Raw genomic sequence first — 23379 nt, 5'->3', positions numbered from 1 at the left:
ACCCTAATGGATGTGTTTGGATGTTTTTTTAGAGGCTCCATAGGCAGAATGGAACGGCTCCCATCGACTCTATTGTAAGCAGACTTTTGAGCGAATTAATTTAATATTTAGAATGCAAAAAAAAAAATCCATCTGTCGTCATGTCTTTCATAATGATTGTGAATGATAGGCAAAATTACAAAAAAAGTGCAGTTCCCCTTTAATTGTCAAAGTGTGTAGGTGTCGAACCCCAAGATGCAGAGATGATGGCAGGCATTGAATGGGAAAACATGATTTACCATACCATACCATACCAACTAAATACTCTGGCAAAAAACAAACAAAAGGGAACAAACAAAAGGCGCGCACAAGGCGGAGAACAAACTAAACTATAAACTAAAATAGCACAAAGCTAACTGTGGACAATAACCAAAAACACTTACTGTGACACGAAGGAACTATGACTAAAGCGGAGTGGACAAAAGTAGACGGAGCTACAATGACAAATAGGTAGAAGAGAAGTGACAAGTCTTGTAATGACAATGATCCAGCCGTGACTGGAGGGCAGGACAGGTATAAATAGGCAGCTGGCTGACTGACACCAGGTGTGGCCAGGTGCCAATCAACCACAGCTGAGGGGACAAAGCACTCAGGGAACAAACAGGAAACTGAATCAAAATAAGAGTGCTGACAGGAACTAAAGACAGGAAACTAAGACAAACGCAGAGGAAAACTAAAACTCGATCAAACTGTCAGGGACAACCCTGACAGTAGCCCCCCCTTCCCATAACGGATACCAGACGTAATCAAAAAATCCCCCCCACCCAAAAAAAAACAGTCCAAAGTCAAGGGAGGGTGGAGGGAGGACAAGGAGGTGGGCCGCCAGGCCAAGTGTCCCCGCAACCAGCGGGGAAGAGTCATGTGGCGACGGCGAGTTGAACGCCGCCGCAATTGTCGAGGCGGCTCGACCGCCAGCGTGGGAGGGCCCACCGGGAAGGATGGTGGCGGCGCCCTCTGCTGGCCACCCGGGGAGGGTGGTGGCAGCGCCCTAGGCTGGCCACCCGGAGAGGGTGGTGGCGGCGCCCTCTGCTGCTGGCCCAACCGAGAGGGTGGTGGCGGCGCCCTCTGCTGCTGGCCCAACGGAGAGGGTGGTGGCGGCGCCCTCTGCTGCTGGCCCACCGGAGAGGGTGGTGGCGGCGCCCTATGCTGCTGGCCCACCGGAGAGGGTGGTGGCGGCGCCCTCTGCTGCTGGCCCACCTGAGTGCATGGTGGGGGCGCCCTCTGCTGCTGGCCCACCGGAGTGCATGGTGGCGGCGCCCTCTGCTGCTGGCCCACCGGAGTGCATGGTGGTGGCGCCCTCTGCTGCTGGCCCACCGGAGTGCATGGTGGTGGCGCCCTCTGCTGCTGGCCCACCGGAGTACATGGTGGTGGCGCCCTCTGCTGCTGGCCCACCGGAGTGCATGGTGGTGGCGCCCTCTGCTGGTCCACCGGAGTGCATGGGGGTGGAGACCCCTGCTGGTCCACCGGAGAGGGTGGTGGAGACCCCTGCTGGCCCACCGGAGAGGATGGTGGAGACCCTTGCTGGTCCACCGGAGAGGATGGCGGAGACCCCTGCTGGTCCACCGGAGAGGATGGTGGAGACCCCTGCTGGTCCACGGGAGAGGGTGGTGTACCCGTTGGTTGCAGACCCACCGGAGATGATGGTGGCGCCGTTGGTTGCAGACCCACCGGAGATGATGGTGGCGTCTGCCGGCCCACCGGAGAGCATGGTGGCGTCTGCCGGCCCACCGGAGAGGATGGCGCCGTCTGTTGCAGACCGACTGGGGTGAGTAGCTGTGCCTCCCCAGCTGCACAGCTACTCATAACCCCCCCCCCCCCCCCCCCAAGGGACGGATCCCAGACGTCCCCAGCTAGGCCCACAGACGACAGGGGTGGGTAGGAGAGGGCTTTAAAAGCGGCCAAACTTTTCTTTAATTTAGCCATCCATTCCAAAGCTTTGTTAAGCCTCTCCGCCATGGACATCTCTGCGAGGTTCGAATTTGGCTGGATCATTCTGTCAAAGTTTGTAGGTGTCGAACCCCAAGATGCAGAGATGATGGCAGGCATTGAATGGGAAAACATGATTTAATTAAAATACTCTGGCAAAAAACAAACAAAAGGGAACAAACAAAAGGCGCGCACAAGGCGGAGAACAAACTAAGCTATAAACTAAAATAGCACAAAGCTAACTGTGGACAATAACCAAAAACACTTACTGTGACACGAAGGAACTATGACTAAAGCAGAGTGGACAAAAGTAGCTACAACGACAAATAGGTAGAAGAGAAGTGACAAGTCTTGTAATGACAATGATCCAGCCGTGACTGGAGGGCAGGAGAGGTATAAATAGGCAGCTGGCTGACTGACACCAGGTGTGGCCAGGTGCCAATCAACCACAGCTGAGGGGACAAAGCACTCAGGGAACAAACAGGAAACTGAATCAAAATAAGAGTGCTGACAGGAACTAAAGACAGGAAACTAAGACAAACGCAGAGGAAAACTAAAACTCGATCAAACTGTCAGGGACAACCCTGACATTAATGCTACATACATTTTTTAACAAAATATAGTGGCTACTGCACAATAACAAAACAAAAGCAAAAACTACTATGAGCTCTCATTTAAAACATTTGGGTTTTGCCCTCAAAGCCTTCCTGTATGCAGAAACCTATTCTTAATGTTACAGAAACAAAAATGTTTTTGTAATAATAGAAACAAGAAAAAAAAAAATCTAATCACTTTAGTATCATTTATATACTGATTCTATGCTAGGTAACGAGAGTATCGACATCTGGATCGATCGACTCTACTTTACATTGAAGCTTCAGCGTTCTTGTGTCCTCCTGCAGTGTATGTGTACGTGTCTGTGTGTGTGTAGCATGCTTAGCCATTCTTTTTCCTCCAGTCATTCAGTGATAATTGGAATACTTACTATGGACACGTAGTTTATTTTCTGCTATGGCTGTGAGGATTAATATCTTAGAAGTGGCTTCCAGATGGGTAGTACAGGCAAAATCCTCATTTAAAGAGGGCATCTGCACCACTTTAGCACATGCTATCAATTTTGCACTCAGCCTTAGTAGATCATCAGCAACACGCCCACTAATATTACGCACACTTTGATAGCTAGCAAACCCAATTTAGCATTGCTTGTTTGGGATATTAGTAGATCAGCCATTAGATATCCAAAAAATACTGTAGGAAATGGCAAGAGGCTATGTAATTAAAACCCTAAAGTATTAATCAAGCTATATATTTATTCCAACTCGTGTTTCTTTACAAACATCAATCAGTACAGCGGGTAAATACATAGTTTCTATTGTGTCACATACTCTTGTTGCTCTGTTTCTCTGCCATTCATTCTGCAGTTGACTCTGCCTGCCTCCATCTACTTGGATGAAGTGATTTAATAGGACAGAAATGAAGCCTGTACACATTATTAGAGCTTAACTGCTGAAGCTGACAACAGCATGCACATGTGCGTGCACACACAATTTACATGTAGTATTATACATGAAGTGTTGCAGCTCTACCATTTCAACTTTGTGTTTATTATGACTTTTTTTAGTGCCTTTTCATATATGCATTCAGGCTTCAACAGTTCTTTTGGGATTACCGTTAGAGTGTTCTTTCAGCTCTTATGTGGAACTTTAATGTTTTATGGGTCCACTCAGAGGTTTCAGACAACTTCCAAAAAATGCTTTGCAATTTTAGTAAGTGCCCATCTTCTAAGTGTTGTCTGTTGTTATGTAATATGGAGTCAGAACACTCAAGAGGAATAAGCTACATTCCTTTCACATGGGTTAGGAATGGAGCACTCTACCTAAGACCCATTAAGTGACTTCATCTGCATTAGTAACTTATTGCTTGCGGTTACTTTAATCACAATTGAGGAATCACAGCCTCGTGTTTTGGAGAATTGAACCTTTAAGACTTTTGCAGCCTGCACCTCTGCTCTGTCTTCTTAAATTTGGATCCACCTGCTTCCTCCATGCCATTCTAACAGGGAAAGTGAAGTAACAGACTTCATTAATTTTGTCTTTATTGAGGGGGATATTAAGACCCTGACAATCTTAATTCTTCAGTTGTTATTGAAGAGTTTGTTTTGTTTTGCAAGGATGGTGGTCCATGCCAAGTGAAAGTATAACACTGACCTGTAGCTTTCACGACAACAGACTGTCTGCCACCAGCCTCCTCTCACCCTCGTACTGATTATTAATGTAACTTAGAAAAGTGTGTCAATGTCATCACTTTTGGTCTGTCCACCACTTTTTAGTGTCAGTTCACTGACCACAGTCTATCTCTCTTAGTTTCTAGTTCAGCAAGTCCCCAGTTAGTCAACCATAATTAGGCTGCCTCTTCACAACTACATACTATTGCTTCAAATAACAATTGATATTATTTAATGAATGATTATAAATTGATTAATCATCTTCTATTGCGAGTTTTCACCATTTGCAAATTAACAAGTTAATGAAGGTTAAGGTGACATTTTATCGCAGAAAAGGTGTCCCCAAGCTAGCCATTTTGAGTTTTGTCCAATTGTGATGTCATATAATATAAGACCGCCCTCAAACAGAGTTTCTCCATCCATGACATGGCTCCCTGAGGGAAGTTGCGCCATTGTCTTTTCTCACAAGCAAGTTGACTACATGGAAACATAATAATTTCAAAGCCAAAGGCTAAGCAGAGCTGCAGTGTTTTTGGGTACACAGTTCGCCGCACATCATGTTATCGCCTTACAGTCACACAACAATGTAGATTAATTGCATTTATGATTGGAAACATCCCAGCTATTGTGTGATCTTGATAGAACATCAGACTGGCAATAAAACGTTTTAATAAAACACAGATCAATATCCAAAGTTATACAGTAGCTGAGAGACCTGCAAATATTCAAAAATGTGGAGCCATTTCATAACGTGTCGTCTGCATGTAGGTATCTGCAGTTAACGTTAATGTTGCTAAAGGGAAATGTGTTTTATGTCCTCCTGTAATTTGGCAAACAGGAACAATTTTCTGTATGCAATTAATTTAGGTAACTGATTTGCAACTACCGACAACTTTACCTAACTTGCATTTATTGCAATTCCATAAACTGCCATATACGTTTGGTTTGCAAATACATCAAAGATGCTATTATAATCCATTTATAATGGATAAAGCTTTGGCCTGGACAACAGGTCATCAGGTGGTCCCCAACGTTCACCGAGTGTTCCAACCCTTAACCACAACACTCTCTGGTTGGTGGGTCAGCAGTGATTGGCCAGATCACTGCCCCTCTCATCCAGGCTTCCAGCTATTGTCTTCTCCTTTATGCCAGATCAGACAGGAGGCTCTCTCTGCCGCTTCTCCCAGTCTACAAACGGCTGTTTTCCTCAAGTGACCTCTCAATCCGACCTTTGTCATCATATTCCACACAGATTGAGCAGGGAATCCTCGACATCCAACTTCCACTGTCATCAGCCATGCTGTCCACCCCTTGTCCCGGCAGTCCTGGACAAGTTGTTGGTACTTTGTTTTCTTCATCTCTGGGGAGAGTAAGTTCCACCAGGATGATTTTCTTTCCCTCTGGGGACCACATAACTATGTCTGGTCTTAGAGTGGTGGACAGTACCGCCTCTGGGAAGAGGAACTTCCTCCCCAGGTCGACCTTCATCTCCCATCCCTGGGCCAACTGCAGGAGGTTTTGCTTGGCTTGGCCTTGGACTACTGGTCTATGACCCGCTTTCACGAAGGTGACGGTGCTCAGCAGTGGCTTACTTTTGGCTGGGTGTTTCTTTTTCCTCTCTTGCTCTAAGATGTCTGCGAGCATTGCCAACACCTTGTCATGGCGCCACCTGTATCTTCCCTGGGTCAATGCTGTTTTTCACCCAGAAAGAATGTGCGCCATAGTTCCTTTACCGCCACACAACCTGCACAGCGGGTCCTTCCTCATTCCATCCATCCATGCAGGTTGACTGGGGTCGGCAGGGTGTCGTATACTGCCCGGAGCAGAAACAAGATACGAAACGGCTCCAGCCCCCACAGTTCACTCCACGTCACGTTCCTCTTGGGAAGGTTCCACCTTGTCCAGGCACCTTGGGTTGCGAGCTTGATGGCTTTAGCTCTTCTTCCTTCTTACTCAAGGTTTCAAACTTCATCCTGGATCATGGTCCTCTTTTCCCTGGGAGTGGACTTGGACCACTGCTGGAAATGTGATGTTCCTAGACCCTGTCTTCCAGTGCAGGGGCTTCCGATTGTATCTTTGGTCCTGAGAGATGATACTGCCTGGATAACAGCAGTGCTGGCGGCCCATTTCCTGACAGATCTTGTTCTTATTCCAGCTTCCCTGATCAGTCGATCTTGGGAGTCCCTATACGTCAGGGAAAGTCTGCATTTTGCGACTTTAAACTCCTCCAGAACTGAAGACAGGGGGAGCTGGAGCTGACCCGACCTTATGTAGAGCCCCGTAGATGGTATTCCCAACCATGTCCGAAGGTGCTTGTTGAACTTCCTCTCCAACCCTTCAACTGTTGTTATCGCCACGTCGTACACGGTGAGAAGCTACATAGGTCTTTGGTAGGCCATGCTGGTAGATCCAGCACTTGTATTTCCCAGGCAGACCAGACTTGTCAATCCTTTTCAACCATTCTTCAACTTGCTTTTCTGTGCTGGAGATGCTGTTTTTATCTGTCATGGAATCATCATACCACTTTCCAAGGCATTTAATTGGGTTCCCCTGGATGTTCGGGATTGCTTCCCCCTGAACAAGCAGCTTGAACTTTCCCGTTGTTTTCCCCTTTTGGATCACCAGACACCTTGATTTCTTGGGCTTGAAGATTATCTTAGCCCAAGTAGCCATACGATCCAGTTCCGCCAGGACCCATCTCGCCTGCACGTGAGTTGGTGTTATCACGGTAAGATCATCCATGAATGCCCTGATTGCTGGTTGTTGACTTCCTGCTGCAGTTTTTGGTCCTCTTGACTTTATTATTGCTGCAGAGATGATCAGGTTCATTCCAATGACAAACAAGATGGGGGAGATGGTGCACTCTGTCACTATTCCCTTCTCCACTGGCTGCCATTTTGTTGTGAACATGGCTGCTTGGAATCGTAGCTTGATGTCTCCCAGGTAGCGGGTGATCATCCCTTGGATGTGATGTGGGATGTGGTAATGGTCCATAGCCACTTGGATCACGTTATGGGGAATTGACCCATATGCATTAGCAAAATCAAGCCAGACTACTGTTAGGTAGTAAACACACTATTCAATGTAACCGGCGTGGCTCAGTTGGTGAAGCGGCTAGGCCAGCAACTTGAGGGTTCCAGGTTGGATCCCTGCTTCCGCCATTCTATTCACTGTCGTTGTGTCCTTGGGCAAGACACTTTACCCACCTGCTCCCAGTGCCATCCACACTGGTTTAAATGTTACTTAGATATTGGGTTTCACTATGTAAAGCGCTTTGAGTCACTAAAGAAAAGAGCTATATACTGTAAATATAATTCACTTCACTTCACTAACATTAGAGCAGTCACTAGCACTACTCTGTCATAAATGACAGCACAACACATAACACTACACCCCACCCAGTACGGCTATGAACAAATGGAACACACCTCCTCTTACTAAGAACTCGCAAGTTTACAACAAGCTAAACTTTTTCAATGGAGCTGCCAAAACTTAGCTGAACAAGCAGAGCCAGCAGGTGCAACATATGGATATAGCTGTAAAGAGTCTACAACACAAATTGTATGTATAGCCTGAAATAAATTGTATGCTGTGGATCCGCACCAGAACATATAATGTGTAAATATGTAATTGTTGGTTGTCTGTTGAGTCACACACACACAACTAAATCCAAATATACGCCTGAGAGCAAAAAAACCACAGGTTTTGACCTCGGTGATTTTAAAGCAGGCTATAGCCATTGTTCTGTGGACCAACTCATCACAGACTATCAGAATGGTTTATTTCCCTATCCCAGTCTAGAAATAGATTTTGTCTGTCCCGTCACCTGTAGATCCTGTCCAGCCTACTGTTTTGCCGGTTCACTCTGTTCAGTATGCCTTGCTTTGATTGTGTTATTATTTCGACATATCATATTGATATGGTTTATCTTCTGAGTGATCTGGCTTGTTTTATTTGAAGGTGTTTATACAGTAAAAATCCGCTAATTTTTCAGAAAGGTAAACATATACTGTAACACTGTATACCACACTCAGATCAATAGTTATAAAAAAATGTGTGTCATATTAATACTTCATCAAAATAAATAAAATAAAACGGTGTGTCGTTTTACAAATGTATTAAGTTTCTAACTTTTAGCAATTGAAAGTCCCTTCATAAACTTCATAAAGGTCAGTTTTTTTCCTCTGTCCTACTTAACCTCATTCTTTTAGTTAAGCTGAACATGCACATGCACACCTTTCAACCTACCTTGCATCCAAACATCAGAGATATGGTGTTGTTGGTGCATGCTACTTTGCAGTGGCACAACATGTGGCTAACGTTAGCTAGCTACTCCTGCGTTGGGGGGGCATCCTCGCCTGCACTCACACATTCAACGCAGACTCATGCATACAGTCGCACTCAAAAACATACACACACGTACATGCATGACTTCCTTTAGCCATGCTCCATCCTGCCCCCCCCCCTCCCCCACCGCATGATTGTGGTCCTCAGCTGTGGCAGGCCAGCATCCTCTCCCTCTCGCTCGTTCTCATCTTCACCATAATCTTCATCAGCATAATCCTCATAGATTGTTAGGAGGCACGGAGGAACATGGCAAATCTACTTGTGTGTCACTGTGTGGGTATAAAAAAAATTTCAGCACGTGTGTTGTCAGCATTTGTGTGTGGATGAATATGTTTGTGCATAAGTCTGTCTATGCAAGTGTCAGTATAGATGTGGTCTCTATTGTCTTTCTTTGCAGCAGTTGTCCCAGTCATCCATCTCCTCTCTCACTATCTAAATGTTTGCCTCTGTTGTTGGACGGCTATTCTCCTCTCTCTTTTTCCCTCGATTTTCTCCTCCCCTCCGTTGCTGTCTCTCACGCTCTTTCTCTCTCGCTCTCTCTTCCCCAGCATTCTTTGCTTCACTGCCTCTCTTGGCCCGCCTTTCGACCGCAAGATCAATGAGTGACAGAAATAATCAGACCTGCATGGAGATAGATGACATAAATCTACAGTATGGTACTATCATATCTTGCCTCCTCTTTCAACTTTTCTTCAGCAATGCTCTTTATTCTATGGCCAACAGAAAAGGCGACTACAGCGTCATAAGGCTAGTGAGATAGTCATAAAGAAATAATTGTGAATTTATGCGGGGGACACTGCCCTTCCAGTACAGTGAAATACATACATAATGTACATCCATTCATTTACTACCACCTGTCCCTCTCATTAATAATAATTGTTACTGTTATTAATGACCGAGTACGGTATTATCAAATGTAATGTGATGACGCCACATGGCAATACATTTGAAAGACTGTTTAAAAAAAATAAAAAATTACATTGAAACTAAAAATATCAGAGAAAATCAAAACTTCAAGTCAAAAGAAGCATACAAATCACCATGAAAGCAATTTAAACAATCAAATTGTGAGACCACTTTAACAGCTTGTAAGAGAAAATAGCAACACGGCGGAAGCACAAAAATAATTTAAAGCTGATAATGTGTGAATATGCAATTGTTGGTTGTTTTCCTGCACATATACAGGCTGCATATACAAGACTAGAGATGCAATGTGCAGAAACTGATGCAGGTGGACAAGTGAAATGAATAATGCAAAGTCCTGAAACCAGTAGGGACTGTTCCTCTTTTTATGCTGTAAGCTTATGAAGAGGTGTAAACATACAATCTCATTTGTTTGTGTTTACTAGCATGCTAGTGGTTTACTTGAGGTTTTGTGCACTGGAAAATCCATACATTATTTTAACTATCCACAACATACAGTATTACACACAACACCACATTCTTTGGTGTTTTACTTGAAAATAATAATAGCTAACCAGCAAACGATATAAACTGTGAACTATGCAACCAACCTCAATGCGGAATGCCTTTAAAAGAAACTGGGGAGTTTTAAGTGATTGGCAGGACCATAAAATATTTGAAAAGTCTTGAGACATTATTTTTACCTTATTTGATGGGCAATGAGCAGCTGGCTAATGCTCATGCATCACACACAAATGACCGGCTATTGCCAAAGGCATTATGGCTTATAACATTATGTAAGATGAATTATAATGTAAGTATTGTTTATTGTCAGATCTAACATTACATACTACAGAAGAGGGCTAAGAAAAAAGGAAGAAAGAAAACAAATTAAAAGGTGGGAGAGAGACAGACAAATAGAATGCAACCTCATGTGCCTTGCAGGCATGCACTACATGTTAACATTTGTAGGTCAGCCAGCACGGAAATAACTATGCAGTGTGTGCGTGAATGTGTGTGTGTGTGTGTGTGTGTGTGTGTGTGTGTGTGTGTGTGTGTGTGTGTGTGTGTGTGTGTGTGTGTGTGTGTGTGTGTGTGTCTGTGTGTGTGTGCGTGTGTGTGCACGTGTGTATTTGCATGTGTGTGATGGAGTGTCTAATGAAACTACCCAATGAAAAAACCCTCCATATTTCACATCCATGGACACAGAAGTATTGCCTACTGGATTTTTGTTCATTTTTCATGTGTGTAATTTCTAAAATGTGGCTTCCACGGTTTATCTAGACACTTTAAGGTTTCACAAAAGCAGACAATACTTTTAAATATCAAAAAAATTAAAATAAAGAAAAGGGAAGAAAATGTTTTTAAAAAGTCACCCAACATTTTCCCTTTATGTAGTACATACAGTGCCTCTATGTGGCAAACCTTGGCTACACAGCCTTTTCATCTTTTGCAAGAATGTATTCATTGTGTACTGTATAGGCTCACGCTAAGCGGATAGTATACTATCATATGGTAAATGATGTCTTAGATTGCAGAGCCACATATAAAAATATATTTGTTATGAATCATTACATGTCAACAAACAGTAAATAGTCCAGACCTACCTCTACTATGTATTTTCTATTTTATAAAAAGGCTTAAAAAATCTAATATATAAAGACACACCTTTGCAATAATAGTCTCTACAATTACATTTTTTAAACTTCAACTTCAAAGATTCTTTATTGTAAATTTTTCCATACATGCAAAACCTGTTATAATATGCATCCTGCTGTACTTTTGCTGTACAAATGGCCGCTGGGCCGCACTTTGGACACTAGTGATTCGACAGCTCTTTGTCAGACCTGATGTCAACTCTGTGAAAACTACAACTTTCGTCGACTATTTCACTTGCTTTTGATAATTATGATAATAAGAGTGTTTTTGCTGTTGGAACTACAATAATTGATGCAGTACATGTTGATTCAAAAAAGGAGAAGGCATTCACGGAGGTGGGTTGTACACACTCTAAAAGAGTCATATACACTCGGGAAATAATGTTCTTCGGCTTGGTCTGATATTTTTGGAGATGCATGTCATGCTACATAGGAACTTTTTCAGGGGGCGGTGCAAGACTGTGTAGCGTATCCTGGTGCTGTGACAAGGCATAATTCCAAGCAGCATTGCCAGACATATAATGAAAATGTTACCCTTTGTACTATTAACAATTCTAAAAGTCCTATATAACGTACGATAATTTGACCACTTCAATACATCGCCAGCGAACACAAATAGCACCCGATGGTGTCCAATGTGTCTTTGCAGCCAGGTGGTGGCGCTGATCTGCCAGTAGCTGCTTTTTTCCAATAGTGCTGTTAGTTTATTAAACTTTTGCTGACAGCACATGGGTGGGAAAAGACAAGCTCTGCTTCTTCCCACTCCTTCTGGACCGTTGATCCCTTGAGTAAAAATGTGTGCTTGTGACGTTTTAACATGTTCCAAATAAAATAAATTGGTTGATTGATTGAAAGGGTAAAAACTGCACTTTCTGTGGTATTTGTTTTAATGTAGCAGATGGGCCTGAGGGTATGTCAATGTTAAGTTGACAGCTGTTTTTTTAAAATGAGTTTTAGTTTTTTTTCCTGACTAAAGTATTTCATTTTTAATAATCATCTAAATTGAGTTCATTTTAGTCTAGTTTGTGCCAACTAGATTTTACAACATTAAGTCAATTAGAATTACAGTAAATGTATTCATCTAAAATGATAAGGCATCTTTAAATTGGAACTGCCTGTAATGTTGCCTATCATTCACAATCCCTATGAGAGACAAGCACACATATGGGGCGGTATAGCTCGGTTGGTAGAGTGGCCGTGCCAGCAAACTTGAGGGTTCCAGGTTCGATCCCCGCTTCTGCCATCCTAGTCACTGCCGTTGTGTCCTTGAGCAAGACACTTTACCCACCTGCTCCCAGTGCCACCCACACTGGTTTAAAAATGTAACTTAGATATTGGGTTTCACAATGTAAAGCGCTTTGAGTCACTAGAGAAAAGCGCTATATAAATATAATTCACTTCATTTCACAAATGCACAGACTATATTTTTTGTACATGTCTTTCTCTTTTTTGTGTATTCTAAATTGAAAACTACGCCTTGTACTAGACGGCTAACAATGTAGCTTAGGGAGTCATCCATTCCGCATATAAAGCCCTCTAAAAAAACATCCCAAATCCGCCAACAACACCCCAGTTACATGCCGCGACCTGCTTATTACCAAGTATTAGCGACACTGTTAATATAAGAGCTAACACCGAATAACCACTTTTAGTAACACGGTGCATTGGTCACAAAGAGGTAACTAACCACTACAGCGATTGACACACTGAGCTGCTGCATCACCTATGAGTTGGTAAGATCAAGACTATATATTATTATATCTGGACCACCTCAGGATGGGGGAAGCAGTGGACTGTCAACACCGTGTATGGTGGGCATGGTGTGCTGCTGACCTCGACTTGGGATGTTGTGGATTGGTGGAGGGAATACTTCTAAAACCTATTTAATCCCATACACGTCTTCCTATGAGTAAACAGTGGCTGTCGAATCTGTGGTGGACTCTCATATTTCTGGGGCTGAGGTTGCCGAGGTAGTTAAAAAGCTCCTCGGTGGCAGGGCCCCGTGGGTGGATGAGATCTGTCCAGAGTTCATTAAGGCTCTGAGCGCTGTGGGGCTATTTTGGTTGACAAGACTCTGCAACATTACGTGGACATCGGGGGCGGTGCCTCTGGATTGGCAGACCGGGGTGGTGGTTCCTCTCTTTAAGAAGGTGAACCTGAGGGTGAGCTCCAACTATCGAGGAATCACACTTATCAGCCTTTTTGGTAAGGTCTATTAAGGTGTACTGGAGAGGAGGCTAAGCCGGATAGTCGAACTTCGGATTCAGAAGAAGCAGTGTGGTTTTTGTCCTGGTTGTGAAACCGTGGACCAGCTCTATACTCTCGGCAAGATCTTCAAGGGTGCATGGGATTTTGCTCAACCAGTCTTTATGTGCTTTGTGGACCTGGAGAAGGCATTCGACCGTGTCCCTCAGGAAGTGCTGAGAGAGTATGGGGTAGCGGACCTGTATAATTGGTGTCTGAGCCTGGTCCGCATTGCCGGCAGTAAATCGGCCCTGTTTCCAGTGAGGGTTGGACTACGCCAGGGCTGCCCTTTGTCACCGGTTCTGTTCATAACTTTTATGGACAGAATTCAGTCAGGGTATTGAGAGGATCCGGTTTGATGGTTGCAGGATTAGGTCTCTGCTTTTCAAGGATGATCTGGCTTTATCTGGGCAGGATCTTAAGCTCTCACTGGATCGTTTTCGTAGTCAAGTGTGAAGTTTCTGGGATGAGAATGAGCACTTCCATGTTCGAGTCCATGGGTCTCCACCAGTAAAAGGTGAAATGCATTCATCGGTAGGTTGGAGTTCAAATCCCAGCCGAGTCATACCAAAGACTATAAAAATTGGACCCATAACCTCCCTGCTTGGCACTCAGCAACACAGGGTTGGAGTTGGGGGTTAAATCACCAAAATGATTCCCGGGCGCGGCGCCGCTGCTGCCCATTGCTCCCCAAGGGGATGGGACAAATGCAGAGGACAAATTTCACCACATCTAGTGTGTGTGTGACAATCATTGGTACTTTAATCTTTAATCTTAATCAAGTTCAGGAGGAGATCTTGCCCCAGGGGGGAGGAGTTCAAGTACCTCGGGGTCTTGTTCACGAGTGAGGGAAGAGTGAATCGTGAGATTGACATGCGGATCGGTGCGCCGTCTGCAATAATGCGGACCGTGTATCAATCCACTGTGGTGAAGAAGGAACTGAGCCAGAGGGCAAAGCTCTCAATTTACTGGTCGATCTATGTTCCTACACTGTAAAAAAAAATCCTATTTTTATGGTTAATTTACTCTAAATTTCTACTGTAATTTTTCTATTTTTTTTAAATAGTTTAGAAAACTGTAGAATTGAAGACATTATCTGTAAATAAACAATCCGCCTGTTATTTTAAGTAATATGCCAGTAATGACAAACTATAGATATTTCAATTTTTTTACAGAAAAATACCACATTAATTATACATAGCATTTTCTGTTTTCTTACATTACTTTCAAATTCATGTAAAATTACAGTAATTATCTTTCATTAAATATGTAGCTTGTTATATAGTTTAGTCATACATATCAAGATACAGGTGATGGAATTCCTGCTGGACATTGCTGCCTGACGCACCTCCTCCAGTGCCTTTTGACAGGTGTGCTGTGACACCTCACCGAACACCTCTGTGGGCATAAACGGGTCATCAGCTGGGGACCACCATTCATCAACGTTTCGTTCCTTTAACCCCAGAACGTCTCATGGTGGCGGAGCGATGGCAGGGATGTCTCCCTGCCACCCCCTGCTGATGTCCTAGGTGTTTTCCCCCCAACTCTTATCCTTAGCCACAGCCAGAAGCTGGCTTTGTTCGCCTCCTCGGCCAGCTCTTTCATGGCTTTCCGATGCCCCGCTCCTGTGCATCCAATGTCTCGGAGTAGGCGGGCAGTTGAGGAACCCACAAAGCCCCTACACCCCACTTCCACAGGGCAGATGACGGCTTTCCAGCCAGCCTCCCTGCACTCTGCTGCCAGGTCAGAGTACTTGGCTCGCTTCCGCTCATAAGCAGCCTCCAACCCTCCCCCCCCTCCCATGGGACAGTGAGCTCGACCAGAAGAACCGTCCTGCAAGCCTCTGACCAGAAGACTAGGTCTGGCCGTAGCGATGTTTCGACGATCTCCCTGGGGAACTGGAGCTGCTTCCCCAGGTCGACCCTCATGCTCCACTCATTTCCTGGTGAGAGGAGTCTCGCAGTAGCTCTCTGGTGGGAGTGTTTGGCACCATCCCCAGCCCTCGCAAATTGGATGAGATGTCTGGCTGGAGCGGAAGGTCTGCTATTTGCCTCCTTTCTGCAGGTCTCTGACACCTCTGCCAACTTTTTCAAGACTTGGTCGTGTCGCCATCTGTAGCGGCCTTGCGACAACGCTGTCGATCAGCCCGACAGGATGTGCTGGAGGCTTGCGTTGATGGTGTTGCAGAGGGGACAGGTCTCCTCGGCACCAAACCATTGGTGGAGGTTTCGGGGACAAGGCAAGGTGTCGTACGTTGCTCTGATCAGGAAGCTGAGCCTGGCTTGGGGGATCTTCCACAGGTCAGACCATGACATCGTCCTGTCTGTGAGACCTTCCCACAATGTCCAACGACCTTGCTGGCCCTGGGACACCGCTTTGATGTTTAGGCGTTCCTGCTCATTTCTTGCCACTTCTGCCACCACCATGGCTCTCCGGTCTTTTTTGGAAGCCCCTCCCAAGGCCTGCTCGACCTTCCTGAACTCTGCCGACCACTTCACGGTGCTTCAGCCTGCAGATCGCCGTGTCGACCTCTTCTTGGGCTTTCCACTTTCTTCCTGTTCTTATCTGGGTGCCCGCTGCTCTCACCAGCTGGTCAGTGGATTCCCTCAGCTCCAGCACCAGCCGAGCCTTCTCTTGCTTGTATCCCAGGCTGATGGATCGCAGTGGTAGTTGAAGAGCGTTCCTACCAAAGAGGCCTACGTCTGAGAGGCACCTTGGTAGTCCCAGCCACTTTCTGATGAACGAGTTTGCCACCCGTCCATCTTGCTTACCACTGAGGAGGGGATTTCGCTCATCTTCAGTGGCCACATCACCCTTTGGTACAGTATGAACTGGTAGCACCATACTTTGTACTTCCCAGGGAGTTGGCTTTGATTGATCTTGGCCAGGCCATCTGCGAGCTGCTTCCTCACCGTTTCCCCCATCTGCCTGTCAGAGAGCTCTGCTGTGTAGGTGCGACCCAGGCTACGAACAGGTTGAACTGCCAGCAATGGAATGTTCTCACCGCCTGCGACAAAGATGGTGTTGTCACTTCTGACTCCTTTCCTGATAGACAGACTGCGTGATTTGGGGGGTTTGATCTTCATCCTCGCCCAGCCCACAAGCTCGTCGATCCTCTTCAGCAGTCTTGTTGTACATGCTGCTGTCTGAAGTATGGTGGTGATATCATCCATGTAGCCTCTCACTGCTGGTAGCCTCTGTCCTGAAGGCAGTTTCACTCCTCCGACCATCTTCCTAGCCCCTATGAGGATGATCTCGAAGGCTGCAACGAACAGGATGGGAGAGATTGAACATCCCATGGCGATGCCTACTTCCAGCTGTTGCCAGCCTGTTGTGAAGTCCTGATGAGTGCAGCACATCTGGAGGTCTCCAAAGTACTTGGCAACCAGGGCTCTGATGCAGACTGGTGTGTTGGTGGGGCACAGACCCGTATGCGTTGGCAAGGTCCAGCCACACGACATGCAGGTCACCTCTCTCTCTCTTCGCCCTTTGGATCTGCTCCCATATTACTGCAGAGTGTTCCACACAGCCTGGGAAGCCTGGCACGCCTGCCTTCTGGCAGCTGGTGTCGATGTACCCGTTGCTTGTGAGGTAGCTGGTCAACCTTTTGGCCAGGATGGAGAAGAACATCTTCCCTTTGACATTTAGGAGGGCGATGCTCCTGAACTGGCTGATTGTACTGGAGTTCTGCTCCTCTGGGATGAAAACTGTGACCGCTCTTTGCCACTCTGAAGGGATGACTTGTTTTTTCCAGGCCACTCTCAGCAGGTTCCAGAGATGTCTCAGGACCCCTGGGCAGTACTTATACAGCTTGTATGGTATCCCATTGGGGCCTGGGGCTGAGGCAGCTCTTGCTTTCCGTACGACCTCTGCCACCTCGCTGAGTTTGGGGAGAGCAGCATTAAAGAGGAAGGCTGGGGGAGCTGGACGAGGAACATAACCAGGGGATCCCAGCGGAGTTGACTTTGCTGGGTCACTGTACTGTTCCTTGATGTGATTCTCCAGCTCAGATTTGGTAATATCCAGCTTTCCGCTTCTCTTGTCCTCTAGCAGCTGTCTCGCATGCTTGAAGGGATTTTTGAAAAAGTTACTCCTCTCTTTCTCCTTCCGCCTTCTGCGTTTGCGAATGCGCTCAGCCCTCCGTAGGCCGGCAAGATCTTTTCTCACCTCATCCCACAGTGGCTTCAGACCCTCCTTCTCCTCCTTGCTTGCCTTCCTCCACTGTTTCCGGAGTTGACGCCGCCTCTTCACCAACTGCTCGATTTCTCTCTCTCTTCTTCCTTTCTGCATTAGGCCAGATTTCCGCTTTTCAGCGGCTACTCCAAATCTGCCTCTGCATTCATCGTACAGGATGTCTCCAATGCGATTCAGCTTGGTTTCCACCTGGCCACGCAGTGAGTGCTCCAGGATAAGGCTGAGGTCTTTGTCCAGCTTCTGCCAGACCGCAACTTCGTTTGCTTTAGGCCATTTGACCAGCTGCCTCCTTCCAGGTTCTTTCCTCTCTGCCTTCTGGCTTTGCTCCTGGTTGTTGGGGTTGCTCTGTGTTCTGTGTGCGTCTTCGTCAGTGCCACTCTCAGAGGCATTGGCGTCCACCAAGGGCCCTACTGTGTCCTCCACCTGCCTTTCATCAGCAACGGTGGATCCCTCAGCACTGTGGTTTGCCACCTGGCTTTGGGTTCCTCTTGTCTGACCTGCGGTTGCAGTGCAATGTTGCTGATGGCCTCTCTCTTTGCACTTTTTCCTTCCCTGGTGGATACGCAAACCTCTGAAGGTGGTCACCTTCTCCCACCCACACCTGCATCTTCTCATGATCCTAGACTCTTTGTCGTTGTCCGTTCCAGTCGTTACCAAGAAATCCGTCTGATTTGGCCCTTCTTCCACCCCGCCTCTCGGAGGGCCATCGGGTTGTTTCGTAATTTGTCTTCGTAGTAAGTTTAGGGTGTCCCTTTTACAGGACTAGTGGGTGAGGTAACTAGCCTTCCACTCCCGGTGCAGACTTTCCTGCAGTCATCCAGTCTTTCCTGGTTGTCTTCCAGACTTCCCTGGATGCCAACTGCCCTTTCACAGTAGTCACTGGATGCTTCCAGATTGAACATATCAAGATACAGGTGATGGAATTCCTGCTGGGCATTGCTGCCTGACGCACCTCCTCCAGTGCCTTTTGACAGGTGTGCTGTGACACCTCACCGAACACCTCTGTGGGCATAAACGGGTCATCAGCTGGGGACCACCATTCATCAACGTTTCGCTCCTTTTAGTCTTTATTTGAAGGGACAATGCACAGAAACATTAAGCTCAAAGACAGATATGTTCTGTACCAGATTATAGCTAAATAGCTCATTTCCATCTGCAGTCCCTGGCTACCTAAATTAAAGGGATACAAAAATCATGCAATAAAATTATGACAATAAAAACATACTATAGCATGTTTTTAAATTAAGAAAAGTCATAAAATGCCCTTTCATGTACACATTCTTAATATACAATACAACCACACCTCATTTACATCATCACACAAAGACAATACATGCTTTTGTTCACATCTGTCATCATTTGTAAAAACAACCATGATTTTAACAGACACACCTCACAATTTACAATAAAAATGCTCTCATGGATAAATATAATACACATTAGGTTGATGTGTCAAACATAATGCCCCCCTTAGTGACCGTGTGAGCAGCTTTTATTGCTCCAAAGCCACCTTTTAACTTCAATTGTGAATGAAGAGTAATCTGTTAGACTTTTCAAGTTTGTTGTGAGGTCGTTCCATTCCTTTATGGCTTTATACGAAAAGGCTGATTGTGCAAAAGAGTTTTTACATCTGGGTACGCTACACTGCCCCCTGGTGGAGGCTCGTGTGTTTCTAGTTGTCACAGCAGATGTAAACTGGACAAAGTGCTTAAGTGGCGCTGGTGCAGTGTTATTTAGGATTCGATGGGCCATTCGTATTGATGCTAATCTTTGAATGTTAGCTAAATTTAACAATCTATATTTTTGGAATGCCACCTGGCATGGCATTCCATGGGCACTCACGCAGGTCATCACACACTACATGCACAGTAACAAGAGATGTACTCCGACGATCCAATTACATGTTACAGGCATATATTTTCCCATCAATCAGATTATCAAAAGATGTACACCACCTCTGTCAATCCACTTCAAATTTAAATCCAATCGGATGACATGGACACATGAGGTATTTTGAATCCGAATCGGTCTATAATCGGATCTAAGCAGTGCATGTAAACTCACCCAGAGAAAACAAGTGAAACCTGCATTGAGAACAAAGTGGGCGAGTTTACATGCACTGCTTTCATCCTATTATAGGCCGAATCATATTCAAAATACCTCATGTATCCACGCCATCCGATCGGATTGAAATTGTAATCTGATTTACAGATTGACAGGTGGTATACACATTTTCATAATTTGATCGATGGGAAAATATACGCATGTATGGGGTAGCGCGTAATAACGTGGGTGAGTGCCACATCGACGCACTATTTTCGTAGAATGGAACGCTATAGCACAGGGGTGTCAAACTCAAATACAGAGTGGGCCAACATGTAAAACTAAACAAAGCCGCGGGCCAAGGTTGAACAAGTTAACCTTTTAATAGGGACCCAAACAGGTTTTAAATTGAATATTGAACAAGCAAGGCTTATATAACTTTATAGTGACATGCAATAATGAGTTTCAAATAATAATAATAACAATTTTAAAATATCAATGGCATATCAAATAAAATTTCAAGAAAAATTGAATGCATCTTTGCAGCCTTCTGAGGTAAATATCAAAATAAAACTTTTTCCCCAGGCTAATAATAAATTTGAAAATAAAACAACAATAATGAATGAATCAAACATTCAAGCCTTGAAGTAGCAAGAGAAAGTGCATGAATAAAACGTTAATTAAAGGCCTACTGAAACCCACTACTACCGACCACGCAGTCTGATAGTTTATATATCAATGATGAAATCTTAACATTATAACACATGCCAATACGGCCGGGTTAACTTATAAAGTGAAATTTTAAATTTGCCGCTAAACTTCCGGTTCGAAACGCCTCTGAGGATGACGTATGCGCGTGACGTAGACCGGGGAACACGGGTATGCCTTACACATTGAAGCCAATACGAAAAAGCTCTGTTTTCATTTCATAATTCCACAGTATTCTGGACATCTGTGTTCGTGAATCTGTTTCAATCATGTTCATTGCATTATGGAGAAGGAAGCTGAGCAAGCAAAGAAGAAAGTTGTCGGTGCGAAATGGACGTATTTTTCGAACGTAGTCAGCCACAACAGTACACAGCCGGCGCTTTTTTGTTTACATTCCCGAAAGATGCAGTCAAGATGGAAGAACTCGGATAACAGAGACTCTAACCAGGAGGACTTTTGACTTCGATACACAGACACCTGTAGAGAACTGGGACAACACAGACTCTTACCAGGATTACTTTGATTTGGATGACAAAGACGCAGACGTGCTACTGTGAGTATGCAGCTTTGGCTTCTAAACATTTGATCGCTTGACCGTATGTGCGCAACTTTTTTTTGCGTATGTACGTAACTTTTTAAAAATATATAAGCTTTATGAACCTTGGGTTAGGTGAACGGTCTTTTGGGCTGAGTGATTGTGTGTGTTGATCAGGTGTTTGAATTGTATTGGCGTGTTCTATGGAGCTAGGAGCTAGCATAGGAGCTAGGAGCTAGCATAACACGTACCGTACCGTACGTGCGCGTCACGTACGTAACTTTTTAAAAATATATAAGCTTTATGAACCTTGGGTTAGGTGAACGGTCTTTTGGGCTGAGTGATTGTGTGTGTTGATCAGGTGTTTGAATTGTATTGGCGTGTTCTATGGAGCTAGGAGCTAGCAGAGGAGCTAGGAGCTAGCATAACACGTACCGTACCGTACGTGCGCGTCACGTACGTAACTTTTTAAAAATATATAAGCTTTATGAACCTTGGGTTAGGTGAACGGTCTTTTGGGCTGAGTGATTGTGTGTGTTGATCAGGTGTTTGAATTGTATTGGCGTGTTCTATGGAGCTAGGAGCTAGCAGAGGAGCTAGGAGCTAGCATAACAAACACGCAGGTGTTATTATGCAGGATTAATGTGTGGCATATTAAATATAAGCCTGGTTGTGTTGTGGCTAATAGAGTATATATATGTCTTGTGTTTATTTACTGTTGTAGTCATTCCCAGCTGAATATCAGGTACCGTGAGTATGCAGCCTTGGCTGCTAAACATTTGATAACTTGACCGTATGTGCGCGTCACGTACGTAACTTTTTAAAAATATATAAGCTTTATGAACCTTGGGTTAGGTGAACGGTCTTTTGGGCTGAGTGATTGTGTGTGTTGATCAGGTGTTTGAATTGTATTGGCGTGTTCTATGGAGCTAGGAGCTAGGAGCTAGCATAACAAACACGCAGGTGTTTTTATGCAGGATTAATTTGTGGCATGTTAAATATAAGCCTGGTTGTGTTGTGGCTAATAGAGTATATATATGTCTTGTGTTTATTTACTGTTGTAGTCATTCCCAGCTGAATATCAGGTCACCCCCGGCTCTCACAGCATCTTCCCTATCTGAATAGCTTCAACTCCCCACTAGTCCTTCACTTGCACTTTACTCATCCACAAATCTTTCATCCTCGCTCAAATTAATGGGGAAATTGTCGCTTTCTCGGTCCGAATCTCTCTCACTTCATGCGGCCATCATTGTAAACAATAGGGAACTTTGCGTATATGTTCAACTGACTACGTCACGCTACTTCCGGTAGGGGCAAGCCTTTTTTTTATCAGATACCAAAAGTTGCAATCTTTATCGTCGTTGTTCTATACTAAATCCTTTCAACAAAAATATGGCAATATCGCGAAATGATCAAGTATGACACATAGAATAGATCTGCTATCCCCGTTAAAATAAAAAAAATTCATTTCAGTAGGCCTTTAATGCTCAGTTTGCTACACTGATTTGCTTTAACACTGAATATGGAACAAGCAACGCTTATATAACTTAGTAGTGCAAAATCAACTTTAAAAAAAAAACAAAAAAAAAACATCAATGGCATATTAAATACAAATTAAAATAAAACATTGAATGCCTCTTTTCGATTTGCAGCCTTCTGAGGTAAATATCAACATTTGGTGGTAGCGTGGGGGGAGGGTGTATATTGTAGCGTCCCGCAAGAGTTAGTGCTGCAAGGGGTTCTGGGTATTTGTTCTGTTGTGTCTATGTTGTGTTACGGTGCGGATGTTCTCCCGAAATGTGTTTGTCATTCTTGTTTGGTGTGGGTTCACAGGTGGCGCATATTTTTAACAGTGTTAAAGTTGTTTATACGGCTACCTTAAGTGTGACCTATATGGCTGTTGACCAAGTATGCATTGCATTCACTCGTGTGTGTGTAAAAGCCAAATATATTAAATGACTGGGCCGGCACGCTGATTGTATGGAGGAAAAGCGAACGTGACAACAGGTTGTAGAGGACGCTAAAGGCAGTGCCTTTAAGGCACGCCTCCAATATTTTTGTCCGGGTGGAAATCGGGAGAAATTCGGGAGAATGGTTGCCACGGGAGATTTTCGGGAGGAGCACTGAAATTCGTGTGTCTCCCGGGAAAATCAGGAGGGTTGGGCGGTGAATGCGGTGTTACAGCGGCACCGCCACTGTATAATACCGGCGGGCCAGCTCCAATGTTAATTTGATATTGCCCGTGGGCCAGAGTTTGACACCCATGCTATAGCAGGTGGAAAAGAGGTGGATTCTGACTAATTGCCCTAGGTCATGTGAACGCGGATCGCTTTAATTGATGCCATGTAAATGGCTCTTGTCCAATATTCAATCCGATTGACTTCAATCAGATTGCGGAAAAAACTGCATGCAAACACACTCAACGTAAAAAGATTAACCAATTGATTCACCTAATTTGTTCAGTACAAATGTCTTTTTTTACTGTTTTATGTAGTTATGTGAAGAATGAAGGAAGGCAACTGGACTTCTCTCTTGAATTGAAGACCTTTCTCCCTTTG

At 44.8% G+C, this 23379-nt stretch overlaps 1 protein-coding gene across 5 annotated transcripts in view; it reads right to left on the bottom strand.

Annotated features, from left to right (window-relative positions):
• LOC133635229 (discs large homolog 1-like protein) overlaps positions 1–23379 on the bottom strand; it is a 211780-nt gene that overhangs the window by 158986 nt on the left and 29415 nt on the right. Inside the window, exon 1 of one of the 5 annotated variants that reach the window (XM_062028167.1) lies at positions 8438–9005. The exons of 3 other annotated variants lie outside the window; for them this stretch is intronic. In XM_062028167.1, the coding sequence (XP_061884151.1) occupies positions 8438–8500 (63 nt within the window). In that variant the 5' untranslated portion in view covers positions 8501–9005. Of the gene's footprint in view, positions 1–8437; positions 9006–23379 lie in introns of those variants that run through there. One more of the 5 variants, XM_062028170.1, reaches the window with a different exon arrangement.

This window comes from Entelurus aequoreus, linkage group LG19 (assembly GCF_033978785.1).
Source record: "Entelurus aequoreus isolate RoL-2023_Sb linkage group LG19, RoL_Eaeq_v1.1, whole genome shotgun sequence".
NCBI lineage: Eukaryota > Metazoa > Chordata > Actinopteri > Syngnathiformes > Syngnathidae > Entelurus > Entelurus aequoreus.
This window is presented reverse-complemented; position numbering and strand designations above follow the sequence as displayed.